The sequence below is a fragment of the Passer domesticus genome, chromosome 27 (assembly GCF_036417665.1).
Source record: "Passer domesticus isolate bPasDom1 chromosome 27, bPasDom1.hap1, whole genome shotgun sequence".
NCBI lineage: Eukaryota > Metazoa > Chordata > Aves > Passeriformes > Passeridae > Passer > Passer domesticus.
Genome location: NC_087500.1, coordinates 1391100 through 1412509, shown reverse-complemented (window position 1 = coordinate 1412509; position 21410 = coordinate 1391100). Strand labels below are relative to the sequence as shown.

The window sequence follows — 21410 nt, the reverse complement described above, 5'->3', positions numbered from 1 at the left end:
TCTCTTTGTGCCCTAATTAGCTGCATCTTTGCTTCTCATGCCGAGGGGGAGGGATCTGTTCAAGCACAATAAAATGACCAAGACAGTCCCTGCTGGGGCTGAGGAATACTCTGAATGTAAACCCTGAACTTCATGTTTTGGGGAGACTTGAGATTTCCAAAACCTTGGGCCTCCAAGCACAGCTTGAATGGAGAAGACTGAGGAGGGAATCCCTGAGGTATTTGGTGTTACACGGGAGGTTCTGCTGCTCCAGAAGTGCTTTGCCCTCAGAAGATCCACCTGTTAACAATAAAGGGGCTGCAAGAGACCTGGAGAGGGACTTTGGACAAGGGCATGGAGTGATAAAAACAAAAGGGAATGGATTTAACTGAGAAGGGAGTAGGTTGGGGTTAGAGATGATGAGGAAATTCTCCCCAGTGAGGGTGGGCAGGCCCTGGCACAGGGTGCCCAGAGCAGCTGGGGCTGCCCCTGGATCCCTGGCAGTGCCCAAGGCCAGGCTGGACACTGGGGCTGGAGCAGCCTGGGACAGTGGAAGGTGTCCCTGCCCATGCCAAGGGGTGGCACTGGGTGAGCTTTAAGGTCCCTTCTAATCCAACCCATTCTATATTTTTCTTAACCCAGCTAAGAAAAGTATTGATTCCTTCCAGGGAGGAAATTAAGATGAAATAAAACAGCATTTGCAGGCCATTTCCCCTCTGTTCTTTTCACTTCATTTATAAGCGTGCAAAGAATGTTGATGACCAAAGATAAGCCAGGCTTGTGTTCCCACTTCAGTAAAATGATCAAGGTTCCCATCCTTTGAGCTTGTGTTTCATGGTGTCATTCACTCCCAAAAGCTTTTGGGGCAAAGAATCAAGCAGACATCAAAAGTTGAGAAAGCAAGAAATCTGCTGGCACAGAATGAAAAGTACATTATTATTATTATTTTATTTAATGTGGGTTGGCAGTGAGACATGAGAACAATGGCAAGGGAGGAGGGGGCTCTGATGTCATGGGTGCTGCCTCCTGCCTCGAGCCCCAGAGGTGGATCTGCTTTGACCCAGCTCAGTGTGAGGTTTGGCATGAAAGTCTCACATCTTCAGGTCTGGTGACAGTGCTTTTGTCTTGTGAGAATAACAGGGGCTCTTTCTGCTCTGCACTTTTAGGCAAAGAGTGTCTCTCAGTGGGCCTCAGTTCAGTGATGTTGTGTGGCTTTGTCAGCTTAAACTGAGAAAATCCATTTACTGCTGGTCCTGAGCCTGTAAAGCTCTGCACCCCAGCTGGGGTCTGGGGAAGTCTTACCTGGTACCATCTCATTAGCAAAATCTGGAGTGTGCTGAGTTTTTTCATGGCCCTGAGGCTGCCAGAGCTCCAGAAGTGCTTGGACAGTACTCCCAGGGGTGGGGTTCATGGGGTGGGACTGGATGATCCTTGGGGGTTCCTTCCTACTTAGGGCATTCTGTGATGATCCAGCGATTTTCCTGTTGCAGCAGTTCCTGACTCCTGCTCACCCCCCTGGATTTCCCCCCTTTGCTGTGCCTGGGAGGGGCTCAGCAGCTTTTCAGCTGTGCTGTGCTGCAGCTGGTTTAAGCTGATTTGTGAGAATTGGAAGGTACTGGTGGTGGTTGCCAGTTTGGCCCTTCCTGAGCCATGCAGGGATTGGGAAATTATCCAGCACTGTGGCCTCTCTGTGCTGCAGAGCAGAGGTAGCTGCAGATTTGATACCAAACCTGCTCTTTAGGAACTCGATTTGCACTCCTGTGGAAGTGCAGAGACCAGTTTGGAATTTTGTTAGAAACAAGGCTGGAAACTTAAAATACAGTTCTTTGTTCCAAAGCTGAGGGGGGTGGCAGCTATTAATAGACCCCAGGAAGGCTGGAGGTAGTGAACTACTGCCTACAGCATGTGGAAATCTGGAGAAATTTTATGTAAGTGCTGGTGATTTGTGTCACTGCTGGTCACTGCAGTGTAGCCCTTCTGACAGCTGAAGTAACAAACCAGCAGAATGTTCCTTGGCTTTATGATCCCCATGATCCTGCAGTTTGAAAGGATGTTGCTGCTTGGATAAACTGCTGCTTCCTCAGAAAACACACTGCCTAGGGAGAAAAAAATGCCCCTTAATTTTGAAATCTTGTAATAGCATGAAGCATGTGTTTGATTTAATACAGGTTTGGCTCTAATCTTTGAAGAAAGAAATCATTGTCTTGCTAAGCACAATGGGAAGACTTTAAAAGGGAGAATTCACCCCAAAAGTATGAGTTCCCAGGGCTCCTTGTGGAGGGGAGAAGCTCCCTGAGGATGGTTGAGTGGCTGTGTTAAATCCTTGTTGGAATTTCTCCATGGTGCTGGGGAAGGGGTAGTTCCATGCCCCTCCAGCCTCACTCACACCTACACGTATAGTGTGGTCCAAAAAGTCATTTAGAGCTTTTTGGGGGATTAGAATAACAGTCTCATCAGGATTAGATGGAAATTTCTGTAGTGTAAGCTGAGCTTAAATATCTGTTTAGTTCAGATGATTTCCTGGGCAGGCTGAGACCTGGAAGTGTGTGAGCAGCATTTCAGAGCTCCACATGCTCCCTTCAGCAGTGAAACTGTCTTTGGATTGCTCCTTCCCTGTCAGGACTGGGGGGCAGCGTGGGCATGGCTGTACTGAGCTGGTTATCCACTCTGAGGGGATCAGTCACTGCATTCAGTGACATATTTGAAACAGTGAAGGGAGAGTTACAAGTTAGTTTGAGAAGTTCTGGCTATTTTTCATTCCTGCAGCAGGTTGTTCTTACAGATGAGCAGTGTGGGCTCCTGTTTTCCCCCTTTTCCCTCCCCCAGGATGCATTCAGGGAAGGTAATGCAGTTCAGCCAGGTCTCTTGCACACCTGGAGTCATTTCTGATGATAGGTCTGCTGGTTTAGGTCAGTCTAAGAAGCTGAGCTATGTTCTGTCCAGTATTTTGCATTTCCAAGGAGCTGGCACGGTGCATCTGTGAGCTTTTCTATCCTGTACTTCCCCAGCAAGATTCTTTTTCCTCCTGACTCCTGTGTGACAAAAAGAAACTCAGCCTTGAGATCTCTTGGTCCTTTGAAAACCAAACCAACTCTTCCCCAATTTTGGAACTGCCAAATTCTCAGCAGTCTTGACACCAGGGCCAGTGGTTTGTTAGCCTGAAGGGCCCAGGTTTGGGTGCAGCTGGGAGTTGCTGTGGTGCATATTCTGGATTGCAGTGCTTTGGGGTAGTTCATTTGCTTCACACCTCTAAATTTGGAGTGTTGAGAGTGGGAGGTTTGGGGGAGCAGAGACACACAAAGGTCAGCATTTAATAATGGGCATTTAATTCTGTCTGCATTCAAATTGCCATGTAATGGAGGCAGGAGAGCCTGGGGGCAGCTGCATGTTCCAAACAGCTCTGAGCCCAGTTTGTGTCCTGGGGGTGATCAGGACCGTGCCTGGGGCACAGGGGGCTCTGAGTGCACCATTGCACCTTCCTCTCGAGAGGAAAAGGTCACAGTTCATGTCTGGTAAATAGCTGGGTCATACTTTTTTCCAAATGGGTGAGTGATCTCTAGACTTGGCATCAGCCCCCATTAAATAGTTTTGTCAGCTGTTGGTGGCTGTAACTTCCAGAGCATTTCAGACACACTTTCAAAATCAGCATGAAAAAGCTGATAGCATTGCTCAGTCCATCTATTTTTTTTTCCTTCCTCTTGGAAAAAAAAGTATTCCTCAACATGTAACATCCACCACAAAACCCTTGAGCCCTTTACTTGTCGTGGTGAGAGCAGCTCTGCTGTTCCAGGTGGGATCATGGCTGTGTCCGTGCGTGTCCGTGTGTCCCCTGCCGCAGACCCCGGCTCGCTCCGTGGCTCCGCTCCCGCTCCGTAGAGTAGCTGGCACACTCCCCCACAGCTCTCTAGTAATGCTTGCTTGTTTTTTTTTTTTCTCTCTTCCACTCTTGTTATATTTTTACTTTCTTTTTTTCTTTGTGATGTGACGTTTTCAGCTGATGTATTGAAAGCAAACCCTTCTAATTTGGGAGTCCAGATCACAAGAGTGAGTTTCTTTCTACTGGTGTCTGTAGTTGTATCTTTTTTGTGTGTCCTCCCCTCTGATTTTGGTAACAATCAACCACATTTAGTAAATACAATTAGGTAAGAGAATCCTCTGTCTTGTCCAATCTCTCCCTTTTTCACAAAGCAATGTTCTCTTTACATTGGGCCAGCTTAATTCCTCTAATTTGAGCTTTGGGTTGGTTTCCAGATCCACTCTTTCTGTGTGTGGCAGTCTGACTCTGCTCCAGGAAAGAGGCAGAGTCAGCCAGCCAGAAGTATTTAGAATTCACCAGTGATTTGTACATCCTGTACAAGAATTGTTCCAAAGTGACTCCTGCTCTGAGTCTCGTTAGTCTCCCAGGCCCTGCATGAAATGCCTGAAAAACATGAAACTTTTTCCAAAAGCTGAGTACAGGATGCGTTCTGGAACTGGGCCCTCTGAAAGGGTTTTGAACTGTGCACTTAAAAAAAACAATGAGTCCCTTTAGGATGGTAGAGGTCTGTCTTTGTTGCTTTCTGTTACTTTAACTTCTGTAGAGCACTCTAAAAAAATGTTGTGAATATCCACATATATTCCAAGAAAAACCAGCAGCCTCTTCTCCTAGTGCTCTGAGACAAGGACTTTCCAAAATGTTCTGAAGTCTTGGATGTTTATTTTCTATTAGAATTGACTACCTAGACTTCCTCAGTGATATTAGGATGTTTGAAATTCCTTGGGACTGGGTTTGCTCCCTCATGATAAGATTTCTGGGGAACTTGGTGCTTCTGCCCCCCCTCCCCCAAAGTATTCAACCCCGAGAGACCCTCCTGCCTTTAGAGCAGTCTGTTTCTTGACCCTCTCAGAACTACTGTCAGGAAAACAAGTAACTGGTTGTGGTGTATGTTGTACTCTGGGTTTGCTTATGAAATCACTTGCATGGGATTTTTGGCTCCTTCTCCAATGTAATGGTACATTGCTTTTGTCAGATGTCATTCCTGGGTAGCTCTGGCACCAGCTAATCCCTCCTGTCCCTTGGCCCATGCTTTTGACTCGTGTCATGCACTGTTTGTCAAGTACATCTGCACGCTGCAAGAGCAGCAAAGTAAACAATCCTTCTTCTTTTCCTCTTTTCCTTCCAGAATTTGCTTGTTGCTTCAAAATCAGCTTTGTTGTCCATGCTAAAGAAAACCATTAGTGTTGATTGGAAAGGGGTATACACAGAACTTGAAGTCATAGCCAAAAGTGACCACCAGTTGCCTTTTCCTTCAGCTGCTGGGAGGATGGCAGTGTGCTCCGTGGGGTTTGTTGAGCTAAGATGCTGTTGCTCCATCTTGGCTCAATAAATGTCCCTGGGGAGGGGCTTGACACCGCAATCTCCAGTGCTACAGCAAAGAGCTGCTCTTGGACGAGCCTCAAACAGCTTTGATCTGATCCATCCCTGCTTTCTTTTGCCTCAGAGGTTGAAAGATCTCAAGCAAAGGGAATTTGCTCGCAATGTCTCGTCGAGATCCCGGAAAGATGAGAGGAAGCAGGAGAAAGCCCTGCGGCGCCTGCACGAGCTGGCTGAGCAGAGGAGGCAGCCTGAGTGGTGAGTCTGGGTGGGCCCCAGCACCCCTGGAGCCTGGGGGGCTGCAGCCCTGGCCTGGGCTGGCATTCCTGCTCTGGGATACTGCACAGGCTTTGGGGGCAAAGCTTCACACTGGTGTTTGGGGCTCATGCTGGGCTTTTGGTAGGCGTGAATTCACTAAACTGATCATGGAGAGCATCCCCAAATTGCTTTATCCAGCAATACATTTTCTTCAGTAATTTACCATTATTCAAAACTTTGAGTGGCTGTATAGTGATATTTTAATGCATGTGTCTGGGTGCAGGAGCACTTGAACTGTGTAAGGTTGTCTCCACTGAGAGACAGATCCTCCTGCAGAGGGACAGGGACACCAGTAAGCTGTGTTTTCTCTCTCCCCTGTTCAGTGCTCCTGGAAGTGGGCCCATGTTCAGGACCACCACAGTGGCTGTGGATGAGGAAGGTGGAGACGATGATGATTCCGCAGCCAACAGCGGCTCCTTTGTCCAGATGAGCTCCGGCCAGGCCACAGAGATGACCACGGACAGAGGCTTCCTGAACACTGGCCAAGGCACTGTGATGCCAGGCCAGACATCACAGGGGGCACAGGCCATCAGCTTTGGCATTAAGAGCTCTCTGGGAACTCCTCTACAGAAGATCGGTGTGTCCTTTTCCTTTGCCAAGAAGACTCCAGTGAAGCTGGAGACCATCGCTTCTGTTTTCAAGGACCACGTGGACGAGTCCAATTCTGCAGATGGGGCAAAAGGTGATGAGAGGGGATCCTCGGAGGCTGGCAGCCTGCAGAAGTCTGGGGAGGGTGAAGGCACCAATAATTCTGATGGCAAGGCGGAGGACGATGACCAGCACGACAAGGACAGCGGGGCTCTGGCCAGCACCTTATCCAAACTGAAGAAGATGAGGCGAGAAGATGGACCAACGGCTGTGGAGCCAGAATATTACCACTACATCCCCCCAGCCCACTGTAAAGTAAAGCCCAACTTTCAATTCCTGCTTTTCATGAAGGCTACTGAGCAAACGGAAGCAGAAAATGTGAACAAAAAAAACGCGCACGAGTTGAAAAAGGGGACTTCCCCCAAACCCAAACCCAGCAAGCACACGGAAAAGGCTGCCGAGAGCACGGGGCAGCAGAAAGAGCAGAGTACTACTGAAACTACAGCTCAGCAGGGCAAAACAGAACAAAAAGACATCCCAGAGAACGAAAATACACAGGAGAGCAAGCACCTTCCAGAGAGCAATCCCCCGGAGCCAGACACTGCTAAAGAAGCTCCTCCTCCTGCCTCGGGCTGCAGAGATGGCTCTGAGGGACCAAAGCACCCCACGGGACCTTTTTTCCCTGTTCTGAGTAAGGATGAGAGCACGACACTGCAGTGGCCTTCAGAGCTGCTCATCTTCACCAAAGCTGAGCCCTCTGTGTCGTACAGCTGCAACCCCCTGTACTTTGACTTCAAGCTCTCCCGTAACAAGGATGCAAAAGGGAAAGGGGCAGAGAAATCCAAGGATCCAGGGGGGCTTTGTAAAGACAACACTCAGAGCACAGAAGCTGGTGAGGTGAGCAAAGCCAAGGAGGCTGAAAGTGTAGAGAACAGTTCTGCTCATAAAATGGAAAACAAATCCCAGAGCAAGCAGGAGTCCAGTCTGGGAAGCATCTGTAAGGGAGAAGGGGAGGACAGCAGTAAGAGTATAACGGGTAAGAGTAAATCTGGAAGGTCCCATAAACACAAAAAGAAAAAGAAGCACAAAAAGTCCAGCAGACACAAACGCAAACACAAGGAGGAAGCTGAGGAGAAGGCCCGGAAAGCTGAGCTGGGGGAAGAGAAACCCAAGAAACGGAAAAGGCACAGGCACAAAAAAGGTAAATCCTCCCTTTCAACAGAGTCAGACCGGGCGCTGAAACCTGAACTGTCTGAAGACTGCAGCCATTTCCAGAAGAAAAAGCGATGCTCCCAGGAGTCCCAGAGGAAATCCCTGTCTGCTGAGGAGGGAAGCAGCAGTAAAAAAGAGGACGGGGGTAACTCCTGCCAAGAGCACGGCAGCAAAAGACACAAGGCTGAGCTGCAGCAGGTGCCTGGTGCGAGGAGGCGCTGCCCGGCTCTGTCCCAGCGCCGGAGCGGCTGCCGGAGCCAGCAGAGCAGCGGCGATGATGACAGTGACGAGGGCTCCCCTGGCAAGCACTGCCACCAGAAGTCCCCGTCGCAGTACAGCGATGACTACGACTCGGGCAGCGAGCACTCCCGCAGCCGCTCCCGCTCGGGCCGCAGGCACTCCTCGCACAGGTCCTACTCCACCAGCTCGGACGCGTCCTCGGAGCACAGCCGCTACAGCCGCCACCGCAGCTACTCGGACGACAGCTACAGCGACTACAGCGACCGCTCCCGCTGCCACTCCAAGCGCTCCCAGGACTCGGAGGATGACTCCGACTACAACAGCTCAAACCACCGCTCCAAGCGGCGCAAATACTCCTCGTCGGAAGATGACTACAGCTCGAGCAGGAGCAGGTCCAGGAGTCGGAGCAGGAGCCGAACCCACCCTCGAGGCAGGTCGAGATCGAGGAGCCGGGGCAGGAGCCGCAGCAGCAGCTGCAGCCGCAGTCGCAGCAAGAGGAGGAGCCGCAGCGTGACAGGCCACAGCTGGAAGCGCAGCCGCAGCTACAGCCGGGACCGCAGCCGCAGCACCCGCAGCCACTCGCAGAGGTCCCTGTCACGGAAGGGCTCACGGGGCCACGAGAGCCCCGAGGAGCGAAGGTCTGCCAGAAGGGACTTCATTAGGTCCAAGATCTATCGCTCCCAGTCTCCTCACTACTTCCGGACGGGCCGAGGTGAAGGGTCACTGCCAAAGAAGGAGGATGGCAAGGGAGAGGATCTGAAAGGATCTAGCTCCCTGTCCCAAAACAGCAGCAGCTCTGGCATGGGGCGGGCCTCGGAAGGGGACTGCAGTCCTGAGGAGAGGAACTCCGTCACTGCAAAGCTGCTCCTGGAAAAGGTGCAGTCCAGGAAGGTTGAGAAGAAGCCCTGTGTCACTGACGAGATGCTGTCAGGAGCAAACAAAGTGGGCATAAAGCTCAAAGATCCTCCCCAGGGCTACTTTGGTCCCAAACTGCCTCCTTCCTTAGGCAACAAACCGGTTCTGCCCTTAATAGGGAAGTTGCCAACCATTCGGAAACCAAACTCCAAAAGATATGAGGAGTCTGGCTTGGAGAGGGGTGAGGAGCAGGAGCTATCAGATGCTGAGGATGGTTCCCAAGGCATGGAGGAGGGTCAGCTGGCTGGCCAGTCTCTCCTGGAAGATGTGGTGATGGTAATTCAGGACAAACCTCTGGATGAGCAGAAACGTGACGAAGCCTCTGTGGAGATGCCGTCCCTTCCCCTGGATGCTCCGGCGCTTCCTGAGTGCTTTGGCTCTGGAGATCTGGTCATGCCACACAACTTCCTCTCGGATCCAAGCGATGGTGATGGGCTGGAGCCTATGGACGGGGGCAACCAACCAGTTCCAGTGGAAACCAGTATGATGCCCTTAGTTCCAGATGTTGAGCACTTTCCTGGCTACGTGCCTCAGAGCGGGGAGCCAAGCATGGAAGGAGATCGGGATGGGGGAGAAGATTCCTCTCTAGCCCCGCTGGAGAGCCAGCCCATCACCTTCACGCCCGAGGAGATGGAGAAGTACAGCAAGCTGCAGCAGGCGGCCCAGCAGCACATCCAGCAGCAGCTGCTGGCCAAGCAAGTGAAGGCCTTCCCCACGTCGGCCGCCCTGGCTCCGGCCGCGCCCGCGCTGCAGCCCATCCACATCCAGCAGCCGGCGGCGGCCTCGGCCACGTCCATCACGACGGTGCAGCACGCCATCCTGCAGCACCACGCCGCTGCCGCCGCCGCCGCCATCGGCATCCACCCCCACCCGCACCCGCAGCCCCTCGCTCAGGTCCACCACATCCCCCAGCCACACCTGGCACCCATTTCCTTGTCCCACCTGACCCACTCGATTATTCCGGGGCACCCCGCCACGTTCCTGGCCAGCCACCCCATCCACATCATTCCGGCATCCGCCATCCACCCCGGCCCCTTCACCTTCCACCCTGTCCCTCACGCTCTCTACCCGACCCTCCTGGCCCCGAGGCCAGCAGCTGCTGCTGCTGCCACAGCCCTGCACCTCCACCCCCTGCTGCACCCCATTTTCTCAGGACAGGACTTGCAGCATCCACCCAGCCACGGCACATGAAGGACAAAATGAAGGAACCTCGGAGGAAGGAGAATATTTGGCGTTTTGGTCAGGGGCCGGAGTCGAGCCAGCGGGCAGGTGAGGCCTGAGCATTTCCTTTCACTCTTGAGCAGCCAAAGAAGCCAGGGGCTCCAGGGCTGGGCAGTTGGCTGTGTCCCAGGGAAGTCTCGCTCCGACTCCTCCATGCACGCAGCAGCACCGCTCCAGAAGAACCGTTTCACCTTTAGAACAGCGAGACACTTGGAAAGGCTTTTTTTTCCCCCTGGATTCTTACACTTGGTCATCTTCCTTCTGCCACCTTGTATATGATAAATGAGGTTTCATACACACTAATAGGATCTCTAAAAGTCCTTTTAATGAGGTCATCTAATTAAATAGCATGATTGAATCCGGCTTGTAATTGGCCATGGAACATCGGGAGCTGCCGGCTGCAGGGGGTCTGGAGGCCTCAGCTTTCAGGCATTGCAGGAGGTTCCTTGGCCCCTGTCTCTGCAGACGTGGGTTTGTCTTGCTGTGAGCAGCAAAGGTGGAAGTAAGATCTTAGTGTAAAGAGGAGGAGGAGCTCTGTGGGTGTGCCCAGAGCTCCCTTCTCCATCCTGCATCCATGCTCTCCTGCGCCAGGACCATGCCTGGATATCCCAGACTGGAGAGGGGTTCTGGGGTTGGGCTTCCAGTCGGCTTTGACCACTCTTCTCCTGAAAGGGGGAAAAAAATCACTCTTAAATACATCTTCTGTGGGGTTGGGAAAGAGGCACTGGGATGGGAGAGAGAAGGAGAATCCTGTTAGGAATTGAAGCAATACAGAGGACAGGGGAGCGCGGCCTGGATGTAAAATGTGTTCTTTCCTCTGTAACACTGATGGTTTCCTTATTAATTTATAGGATTTTTTTTTTATGTAAAGAATTGCACTGAACTCTGTAAACAAAGATGCTGCTTTTTGTAGCTCCTATCAAAGGTTACATTTGTAGTATATCGCAATAATATTTTTTACAGCCAGTTCTTAGTGGTACTTGTTCTGGTGGCTTCTGTGTAAATATGTTTGCCGTAGGTGACCCAAGACACTTGTAAAGGTTCAATTTATAGTTTCAGCTAGATGCAGAACAGCTAAGCATGTATATTTTATCAAGCTCATGTATTTTTGAAGTTTTTATGTAGTATAAAATGTAAAAACAAACAAAAAAATCCTCATTTAGAATTTTGCAGAAGAAAAAAAAAATCAACAGGTGAGACTTGGGCGAGGTGAGGGGTGTGGGGGTAGCAGTGACTGGCAGGTTCTGCGTTCCTCCCTGCCATAGGAATGGGCACTGGAGCAGCCTGGGGAGCAGCAGGAATTCAGGGTGCTCCCAGAGAATAGGAGCCCTTTTTTTTCCTTTCCTTTTTCTCCCTTTGGAAGCAGTAATGTGCAGACCCTGCTGGTGCAGAGGGAGCCTTGGGACTGTTCCCAGCCCACACAGAGGGTTACCCCAGCTTCATCCATAAGGGATTTCCCAGCTTCACCCAGCTCGGGTGACACTGCCCGTGGGAGCTTCCCCACCCAGTGCAGGGGATGTCCCCACTGCTGCTGTCCCCACTGACAGGGCACTGCAGGTGTCACAGCCCTTGGGCCACCACCGCTGGAGGGAGGGATTTCAGAGCAGAGTGGGGATGTGGTGACATCCCCGTCCCTTTCCAGTCCCATTCCCTGTCCTCTTCCCTGTCCCCTCCTGGAGTGCAGCACGAGGCCAGGCAGAGTCAAAGGATCAAAACCCCCCGAGCTCCCTCACCGTGTAAATGAGGAATTGGAGCAGGTCAGAGTGGCAGCAGTCACAAAAAAGGGACTCAATTTCCTGTAAATACCGAACAATTCAGTGTTACTGTCAGAGCTGAGCTTCATAGGGCCCATCCATGCCCTGGCCCCATCGTGCTGTGGGCAGGGGTTGTTTTTGGACTTCAGGATAGCGCTAAAATAATTAACCTGTCATTACTTAACAAGCATAAACAGACTGTATTTAACTTTGTCACATAAGATATATATATAAATATATATATATGCTGTAAAATGAGGGAAAAAAACCTTTCTAATAAACCAATGATTTGTGGAAAAAGAGATGTCATGTTGTGTGGTGGTGGGGGAGCTGCTGTGCAGAGCACCAGCCTCTTTTCCTAACCAAAGCCCTGGCTGGATTAAAGGAAAAAAAAATCCACCCCCTGCATGCCAGCAGGCTCGGGGTCCGGGGTGGCACCTGCCCGTCCCTGGCGGTGGCCCTGGGAGGAGGTGGCTGATGGTGCCGCAGTGCTGAAAGAAACAGGAAATGAAGTAATTGGACAGAGGAAAGGATTAGAATTGCCCTCGGGGGTCTGGTGTGGGCTCCAGCTGGGCTCAGATGCTGCGGCAAGCCGGGGACGAGACCTCCCGAGGAGGAGCAGCTGCCCCTGAGTCCGGTGTCCTCCTGTCCCTGGGCAGGAGCTGCTCCGGGCTCAGCTGAAGCTAAACCGCCCCTCGGAGCTCTGGCACGGCTTTGGGCAAATGCCGCTCTCTTCCGCTCCCGCTGCTCCGCAGGGCTGCAGCAGACCCCGCTCCGGGGACGGTGCCCCCTCAGGGCCCAAGGTGCCCTTTGGCTCTGCGGGGACCCCTGTGCCCCCCAAAACCCCCCGGCTCCCTGTCCTGCGTCCCACCTGCAGCTGCAGAGACGGAGACAGCCCCGTTCCACACGGGCTGCTCCGGGGCCTCTCCCGGCCGCGGGCCCTGGGCTGGCACGAGGAGCCCCCGGTGACCGCAGGCAGTCTGACTGTCCTTAATTAACAGAGTTAAAATTCATTCTGCAGGTGGGCTCAGGGGCTGACGCCGCTGTCCGGGCAGGGCTGAGCCCCCGGCTGGCCCAGGCCTGGCTGCGGGCACCGGCTCTCCCCCGGGGACAGGGACACGGGGACAAGGACAAGCCTTGTTCACTTGGCCGTGGGCTGTCCCCAGCCTCCCCCGGTCCCTTGCCAGAGCCATTGCCCTGCCCAGCGCTGCTGCTGCCTCTGCCCTGGCAGGGGTTTGAGGTGTCCCTGCCCTGGGGAAGGTGACACTCTGGGGGTGATGCCCAGTGCGGGCGGGCTCGGTGCTGTCAGCTCCATCCGGCTGCGGAGGGGTTATCGGGGGCGATGGAGGGGCCCTGTGCCCTGCTGCCCTCCCCTCCTCGCCACATTTCCGCTGCTAGGGACTGCCTGCACCCCGAAATAGCCACCCCAAGATGCACATCCCGAAATGGCCACCCCGAGCCTGGCACCCCGCGGCGGGCTGGGCGCGCCCCGGCGGGCTCAGGCTGCTGTGGCCGTGTCCCCCACCCTGTCACCGTGTCTCCCGGTGGCACTGCCACCTCCTGTCCCCGCCTGCTCCGGCCACATCCGTCTCCCCCGCACCTCTCCGGCTCCGTGCAGGAGCGGATATGAGTCCGGGGGGGCCCTTCCTGTGTTCCCCATTCCTGCCGGCCCGGCCCCAGCTGCGTCCCCCGAGATAAGCCAGGGACGCCCCGGGACGGCGGCTGTGGCCACATTTTGGGGTGACGATGGGGCTGCTGCGGGTGCTGCTGCTCCTCGGGGGGCTGCGCCTGCCCCCCACGCTGGGGCTTCTCCAGGAGCCCCCCACCATCTACGAGGGACCCCCCGGCAGCTATTTCGGTTTCGCCCTGGATTTCCACATGAGCGAGGGAAGGTAGGGAGGTACCGGGGGGTCGGGGTCGGGCACGGCACACGCCCGCCGACCCTGACACCCGCTCTGCCCCCAGGCCCAGCGTGGCGGTGGGGGCCCCCCGTGCCAACACCTCCCAGCCCGGCGTGGCTCAGCCCGGCGCCGTCTTCCTCTGCTCCTGGCCCCCCGGCAAGACCCCCTGCCACCCCCTGCCCATCGACACTGCGGGTGCGTGGGCGCCGTGGGGCGGGGAGCGGACACGGGGGGTGCCAGCTCCGCACATCCCCCTGTTCCGCTCCCCCAGGGGACGAGAGCGAGAGCCAGGGCACCTTGGAGTTCCACACCTACAAGTCGCACCAGTGGCTGGGAGCGTCCGTCACCAGCTGGGACGGCAAACTGGTGGTGGGTGCATGCGGAGGGGGTGTGGGCAGCTTTGGGTGTTGGCGGGGTGGGCACCCAGCGTGTCCCATGGCCGTGCCCAGGTCTGTGCCCCGCTGCAGCACTGGAACGCTCTGGAGGGGCAGCACGAGGCGTTCCGCACCCCGACGGGCACCTGCTGGCTGCGGAGCCCGGGGCAGCGCGGCGCGGTGTGGTACTCGCCCTGCCGCGACCAGACCATGGCCAGCACCTACCGCCAGACCAACTACGGTGAGGGGACCGGGGGCGGGGGCGGGGGGCTCCAGCCCGCTCCGTCTGACCCTGCCCTGTGCCCCCAGTGCACGACAAGCGCTACTGCGAGATCGGCTTCAGCGCCGCTGTCACCCTGGTGAGAGGGGACTTGAGGGACTCGGGCACTTTGGGGGCATCGGGGGGCGGCGCCGGCGGGGTACCCCCCGGGATGCCCAGGGGGGGCCGATAGAGGTGCAGAGGGTGCGGCCAGGATGGTACCTGGGTGTCACAGCGGGGGATGTTGGGGTCGGGATGCTGAGGTGGGGGATGCTGCAGTGGGAATTCCGGGAGGAGAGGTTCTAGGAGCGGGGGGGACGCTGGGGTGTGGGTGCCGGGATGGGAGATGCTGGGCTGGAATGTGCCAGGATGGGAAATACTGGGGTGGGGATACTTGGGTGAGGATGCTTTGGGGGGATGCCGGGGTGCCCCGGGGTGGTGCTGAGCCAGCTCCTCTCGCAGGATGGGACGCTGGTACTGGGTGCCCCCGGCGGGTACTACTTCACAGGTGAGTCCTTCCTGCCGGCGCTGCCGCCCCGGCTGGTGCTCCCGGGTGGGCACGGCGGGAGGAGGGCACCCTGGCTGCGGTACCCCGTAAGTGCCACCCGCAGTGGCGCTGGCAGCCTAGGGCGTGTGGCAGCGGGTGCCCCGTCCGTGCTGGTGCTCGCCGCCGCGGTGTGCCCCAGGGCTCGTGTACTCGGTGGAGCTGGACAAGATCCTCAGGCGCTTCCTCGGCACGTCCCTGCTGTGGCTGGGGAGCCCCGGGCGCCCCACGGAGCCGCTGTCTGGGGATGAAGAGGATGGGTACCGGGGTGAGCAGTGGGCACGGGCACCCTGCCCCACTGCCAGCTCCTGCAGGAATACCCCGGGGTCACCAATGCCCCTCTCCCTGCAGGATACTCGGTGGCCGTGGGCGAGTTTGATGGCAACCCCAAAACCAAAGGTAGGGCTGAGGGGTGCAGGGAACGGGGGTTGATGGGCTTGGGGCACCCCGGGGTGACCTTGGTCCCTTCCCGAGGGGACAGGACAGGCTGTGCCAGGACAGGGGTCCCGTCCATCTCTGTGCTCTCATGTCCGTGTGCCCACCCCAGTGCGGGGGTATCCCCGTGCCCCCCTCAATGTCCCAGTGGGGCGCTCAGGGCTCTCATCCCTCACAGAGTACGTGGTGGGGGTCCCCAACAAGAGCAACACGAGGGGTGAGGTGAGTGCTGCCGAGTGCCCGGTGCCGCTGCCTGGCCCAGGGGACACCAGGGGACACCACCGTGTGTCACCACGGGCTGGGCCTGGCGTCTGACACTGCCCTGGGCAGGTGGAGATCTTCACTGCGGGGGACACCCTGCGCCGGCTGCGGGGCATCGCCAGCGAGCAGGTACCCCTGCCCTATGACACCCAGCACCCCCGGTGCTCACAGCGCTCCTGACCCCCCCCCCCTTCCTCCCAGCCCCCCGCCCACTGTGCCCCTGGCACCCCCGGTGCCACCCTCACCCTTTCCAGGTGGCTTCGTACTTCGGGCACACGGTGGCAGTGGCCGATGTCGATGGGGACGGGTGAGAGCCGGGACAGTCGTCCCCCCCTTCCTCCAAGAGGCACCCAGGGGTGCTGCCCCGTGCCTGGCACACCGCTGGGTGCCCCCAGCCCCCAGAGCTGCGTGCCTGACCCTGACCCCGCGCCGGGCACAGGCGGGATGACCTGCTGGTGGGTGCGCCCCTGTACATGGCCCGGCGCTCCGACGGGCAGCGCAGCGAGCTGGGGCGCCTCTACCTCTACCTGGGGCGGGGGCAGCAGCCCCTGGCCGGGCCCCCCCAGACCCTGACGGGCACCCACCCCTACGGCCGCTTCGCCGCCGCCATCGCCAGCCTCGGGGACCTGGACAAGGACGGCTTCGGCGGTACCAGCGCGGCGGGGCGGGGAGGGGGATGTGCCACCCCGGCCGCGCCCTGGGGAAACTGAGGCAGGAGAACGCGGGTGGGCGCTCACGTCCCTTCTGTCCCCAGACGTGGCCGTGGGCGCCCCGCAGGGCGGTGACAGTGGCAGCGGGCAGGTCTTCATCTTCCGCGGGCAGAGCGAGGGGCTGGCGCCGGTGCCCACCCAGCGCCTCGACAGCCCCTTCCCCGGCCCCGCCGCCTTCGGCTTCGCGCTGCGTGGTGCCGCCGACCTGGACGGCAACGGCTACGCGGGTACAGCCCTGGCACGACACCGCCCTGCCACCGCCCTGCCACCCCGGTGCCACCGCCCCGGCACCGACCCTCTGCCTGTCCCTGCAGATCTGCTCGTGGGGGCTTACGGGGCGGCCAAGGTGGCCGTGTACCAGTGAGTGCCCGTCCCTGCGGTGGCCCGGGGCTCCCTCTTGGTCCCCTGGCGCCTCAGCAATGTCCCCGTGCCCCAGGGGACTGCCCGTGGTGGTGGCCCGGACCCAGCTGAGTGTCCCCGACGGGCTGAACCCTGAGATCCTGGACTGTGTCCTGCCCGACTCCAGCGTCCGTGTCAGCTGGTGAGGGGACACTGCCGTGGGGACACTGCCATGGGGACACCGCCGTGGGCACAGGACAGGTCTCTGAGCAGCTGTTGGTGGTGTCCCCCGCAGCTTCCACGTGGTGTTTTGTGTCAGCGTGACGGGCCAGCACATCCCTCGGAGCATCCGTGAGTGCCAGAGTGACCCGGGGGGCACCGCTGGCACAGGGACACCGCTGGGGTGCCACCGCGGGTGTCACAGTGCCACCCTTCCGTTCCCCACCAGAGCTGGAGGCTGAGCTGCAGCTGGACCGGCTGAAGCCCCGGCCGTCGCGGAGGGTCCTGCTGCTGCAGGGACACCAATCGTCCTGGCACGGGGAGCTGCTGGTGGCACCGGGGACAGCCCCTGTGTGCAGCAACCTCACCGCCTACCTGCGGGTACGGGCACAGGAACAGCGCGGCAGAGGGCGACAATCCCTGGAGGGATTGGGGAAGGGGGATGTGGCATCTCCAGCCAGGATGGGGACAGGGTTGGGGACAGGGATTGGGGATAACAGTGCCTCCCTGTCCCAGGAGGGTGGCTAACAGGGGTGGGGACAATGATGGCTGGGGGCTGTGGGGTGGGTACGGGATGCCCTCCAGAGTGCTGTGCCCTTGGGTGTCCCCAGGACGAGGCTGAGTTCAAGGACAAGCTGAGCCCGGTGGCCCTGAGCGTGGCCCTGACGCTGCCCAGAGAGGCCCCGGGGTTGGTGCTCTACGGGGACACCCTGGTGCAGGCACAGGTAGGGGGGACATGGCTGTGGGGGGATGCCACCGTGGTGACACGGGGTGGGCTCATCCCCACCACGGCACATGTGGGTACCCCCAGCCTGGGTGAGCTCAGCTTGGGGTCCCCAGCTTGTGCCAGTGTCCCCAACACCCCCCTGGGACGTTGCCCCTGTGCCCCTCCCACTCTCCCCAGTTTCCACTGGGATGTGGCTCCTGCACCCCCACTGTCCCTTGTTCCCTCTGCAATGTGCCCCCACACTGCCCCCGCCACTCCCTGGCATGCCCGTCCTGTTCTGCCCTCTGTGCTCACCCTGCAGTCCCCCGTCCCTGCCCTGGATGTCCCCTCTGTACCCAGCACTGTCCCCATTCCCAGCCCCAAGATGTCGCCCTCTGTTCCCATCTCCAGTCCCTCCCCAGGATGTCCCCTACTGTCCCTGCTCCCTCCTTGGTGTGTCTCAGGGGATGTCCCCTCTGCTGTCCCCATTCTTCCCTCTCGGAGATGTCACCTCCCTCCCCTCCATCCCCGGTCCCTCCATGGAATGTCCCAGATCTCCCCTCTGGGATGTCCCCTCTGGCCCCTCCACCAGCCCAGTCCCTCCCCGGGATGTCCCCCCGTGCCCGCTGCTGTCCCCAGTGACTCCCCCTGGATGGGGGGGTCCCCCTGTCCCCTCCCTGTCCCCTGCCAGACGCACCTCGTCCTGGAGGACTGTGGCGATGACAACCTCTGCGTGCCCGACCTGCGCCTGGCTGCTGACACGTGAGCCCCGGGGGGCTGAGGGGTGCCCGGTGTCCCCACGAGGTGCTGACCCGCGATGTCCCCGTGTCCCCAGCCCCAGCCAGCGCCTGCTGATCGGCGCGGAGGCCGTGCTGTCCCTGCGTGCCAACGCCACCAACGCGGGCGAGGGCGCCTTCGAGGCCGAGCTGAGGGTGCAGCTGCCCCCGGGCACGCACTACCAGGCTGCCCGCAGCACCATCCCGGTGCGTGGCACTGGCGGTGACAGGGGCGGGGGGTGACGTCCTGCCCTTGCTGGCCATCACCTGCCTCTTTGGGGTGCCCAGCGGGGATGGGTGCTGGGAGATGCCCAGGGTGGGGGACTCACCGTGACCTTGGTGGCTGTCACCTTCATGGGGGTGCCCAGTGGGGATGGGTGTCAGGGGGTGACCCAGATCGGGGGGCTCACACTGTGTCCCTCATCGTCCATGGGGCCACCTGGTGGGAGTGGGTGCCCCGGGATCCTGGGCTGGGGGTTCCTGTCCTGCCCTTGGTGGCTGTCACTCTCCACAGGGTCCCCACTGGTGATGGGTGTTCAGGGGTGTCCTGGGTGTGGGGCTCAAGCCCTGCCCTCAGCTCATGCAGGTCCCTGGTGTGGCTGGTTCCTGGTGGGGTCCATGACGTGTCCCCACCCCATGTCCCCACCCCACAGGGGCAGAAGAAGCTGAGCTGCAACCCCAAGAAGGAGAATGGGACCCACGTGGTGCTCTGCGAGTTGGGCAATCCCATGAAAGCAGGAGCCCGGGTAAGGGGACAGGGGGGTCCCTGCTGTGCCTGTCACCCACTGGGGCTGGTCACCCACGTGCCCCTCTCCTCTGCTGTCCCCAGATCACCGTGGACATGGAGCTGAGCGTGTCCGGGCTGGAGGACATGGGCGATGCCATCACCTTCCACCTCCAGCTGCGGAGGTGACACCCTGCTGTCCCCCCTGTCCCCCACCCACTGCTGGGACTCCGGCACCTCGGACTCGGTGTCCTCAGCATGTCCCCAAACTCAGTGTGCATCTGTCACCCCGCTGTGTCCCCACAGCAAGAACAGCCCTAGCCACGCGTTGGTGACGGTGACAGTGCCCGTGGAGGCGGAGGCAGAGATGGGGCTGCGAGGGTGAGGGTCTGGGGGGCACGGGGATAGCGGGGGGACGAAGGGGGACGCTGACCCCCCTCTCCCACCAGCAACTCCCTGCCTGCCACCATGGTGCTGCCCACGAGCTGGCACAGGGTGGAGGGCAGCCGGCGGCTCGAGGACCACGGCGTCAGGGTGGAGCACGTCTATGAGGTGATGCCCGCGGCTCTTCGGGGGATGTCCCCTCTGTCTCCTCCCCGGCGTCATCTCCTGTGCTGGGCATCACTCACCGTCCTCCCGCAGCTTCACAACAAAGGTCCGGGCACCGTCAGCGGGGTCACCCTGAGCCTCGCCGTCCCCCACCTGCTGGGCGACCACGTCCTGCTCTACCTGCTGGAGCTGGGCACCGAGGGGGGCATGAACTGCTCCCAGCACCCCGCCCTCAACCCCGCCCAGGTAGGGGCTGCGGGACCGCGCCCGCCAGCGGCCCTGGGACGTGTCAGGGAGGTGGGTGTCACCTCCGTGTCCCCTTCCAGCTGGAGATCTCCGCTCCGACGGCCGCAGCGCCCGGGAACGGCACCCACCAGCGGGAGCGCCGGGAGGCGGAGCCGCCCCCGGGAGCGGGGAACGAGGGGCTGGGGGACCTCGTCCGTGTGGTGAGCGGTGACCCTGGGGACATGCCGGCTGTGATGGAGGCAGGGCTGGGGCTGCACCCCTTGGGTGGCCCTGGGGACATGCACGCCATGGTGGGCACAGGGTTGGGAGTGTCCCCTGGGGTGGGGGCCCCCCAACACCCACCGTGTTGGACACCGCCCTCAGGACTGTGACAATGCCACCTGCGTGGACATCACGTGCCACGTGCCCAGCCTGGGCAAGGACCAGCGGGCACTGGTCAGCGTGCACGCCCTGCTCTGGATGGACACCCTGCAGCAGGTACTGTCCCCTCCTGGGGACAGAGGGGGGCGGGGTGGCATTGTGCCCTCAGGGCATCCCTGCAATGTCCCCTCCTGCACGGCGGTCCCCAGAGAGCATCCTGGGGACACCATGTGTGGGGTCATGGGTGCCCTGTCAGCTGCCAGCACCCCTGATGCCACGTTCCCATGTGTCCCCATGTGTCCCCCGCATGTCCCCGCTCTGTCCCTAGCGGGAGCACCTCCTGACGCAGTTCCGCATCCAGTCACAAGCGTGGTTCAACACCTCGGCCATGCCCTACCGCGTCCAGCCCCGCGTCCTGCCTGCCGGCAAGGCTGAGGTAGGGCTGCTGCCTGTGGGGACACGGGGACAGGCCGTGGTGGCAGCGGTGTCACCACCTGTCCCTCTGCAGACTGAAACCTTCGTGGTGCGAGCCAGCCCTGGGGGCGAGGGGGCTGTGCCCGTGTGGTGGGTGGTGCTGGGGGTCCTGGCCGGGCTCCTGCTCCTCACCCTCCTCATCCTCCTCATGTGGAAGGTGAGTGGGCGCAGGGGTACACTGGGGACACTGGTGACATCCACCGTGGTGGTGGAGCCTCACTGGCACCACAGGGACCATGAAACGTGGGACGCAGTGCTGGGGGTGGGGGCTGTGGGACAGGACGGGGACAGCAGCACGGGTGACACCGTGGGGTCCCAGGCGGGTGACACTGTGGGGGTCCCCAGAGGCAGGGCGTCCCTCAGGAGCAATGCCGTGGGGTCCCCGCGGTGATGCCACAGGGATCTCTGGGGGCTGATCCTGTGGGATCCCTGGGGCTGGTGCCGCGGGGTCCCCCAGGGCCCGACTGTCACTGTGTCCCCTTCCAGATGGGTTTCTTCAAGAGGACGCGGCCGCCTGCCGAGGGGGACGCGCAGGAGCCGGGCAGTGCCCCGGAGCCGGGCCAGGCCCCGGAGCCGGGCAGTGCTCAGGAGCCGGGCCAGGCCCAGGATTAGCGGGGTCCCCCTGTGCCACCCCCCACCCAGCTCGTCTTCCCCAGCCCCCGCGTGCCCGCGGGACCCCAGCCCCGCTCTGCTCCCCCCGACAATAAATCCCATCCCTGCCCTGCCCTCGGGTGCTGCTGCCCACGGGGCTGTGGTTGTGCCCCCCGGAGCTGCACCGGGGGTCTGCCAGGGCACAGGGAGGCTTTTGGGGACCCCCGTCTGTCGTTGTGGGTGCCCCGGGAGAGCAGAGGGGTGGCGGGTGCCGGGGTCAGTCCCGGGGGCTGCTGCACTCTAGGGAATCCGGACCGGGGCCGGTGCTGGTACCGCGGGAGGGTCACGGTACCGGGCCAGTC

The 21410-nt window shown here is 59.4% G+C and overlaps 2 protein-coding genes across 9 annotated transcripts in view; both read left to right on the top strand.

The window, feature by feature from the left end:
• The window catches only part of GPATCH8 (G-patch domain containing 8), a 55777-nt gene extending 43897 nt beyond the window's left edge, over positions 1 to 11880 (top strand). For 7 of the 8 annotated variants that reach the window (XM_064400137.1, XM_064400139.1, XM_064400142.1 and 4 more), the window contains 3 exons: positions 3974 to 4023; positions 5460 to 5590; positions 5974 to 11880. In XM_064400137.1, the coding sequence (XP_064256207.1) occupies positions 3974 to 4023; positions 5460 to 5590; positions 5974 to 9796 (4004 nt within the window). In that variant the 3' untranslated portion in view covers positions 9797 to 11880. The remainder of the gene's footprint in view (positions 1 to 3973; positions 4024 to 5459; positions 5591 to 5973) is intronic. The other variant, XM_064400138.1, reaches the window with a different exon arrangement.
• Positions 11881 to 12787: 907 nt separating this feature from the next.
• ITGA2B (integrin subunit alpha 2b) lies at positions 12788 to 21160 on the top strand. Its single transcript, XM_064400136.1, has 29 exons — positions 12788 to 13472; positions 13546 to 13676; positions 13753 to 13850; positions 13931 to 14096; positions 14165 to 14214; positions 14577 to 14622; positions 14801 to 14926; positions 15010 to 15057; positions 15272 to 15315; positions 15424 to 15483; positions 15609 to 15661; positions 15794 to 16002; positions 16109 to 16291; positions 16379 to 16424; positions 16501 to 16605; positions 16699 to 16754; positions 16852 to 17003; positions 17234 to 17347; positions 18020 to 18090; positions 18164 to 18311; positions 18758 to 18850; positions 18934 to 19013; positions 19135 to 19209; positions 19278 to 19380; positions 19471 to 19623; positions 19704 to 19823; positions 19987 to 20100; positions 20312 to 20614; positions 20944 to 21160. The coding sequence occupies exons 1-29, from the start codon at positions 13327 to 13329 to the stop codon at positions 21067 to 21069; spliced, it is 3219 nt and encodes a 1072-aa protein (XP_064256206.1). The 5' UTR covers positions 12788 to 13326; the 3' UTR covers positions 21070 to 21160.
• Positions 21161 to 21410: the final 250 nt, after the last annotated feature.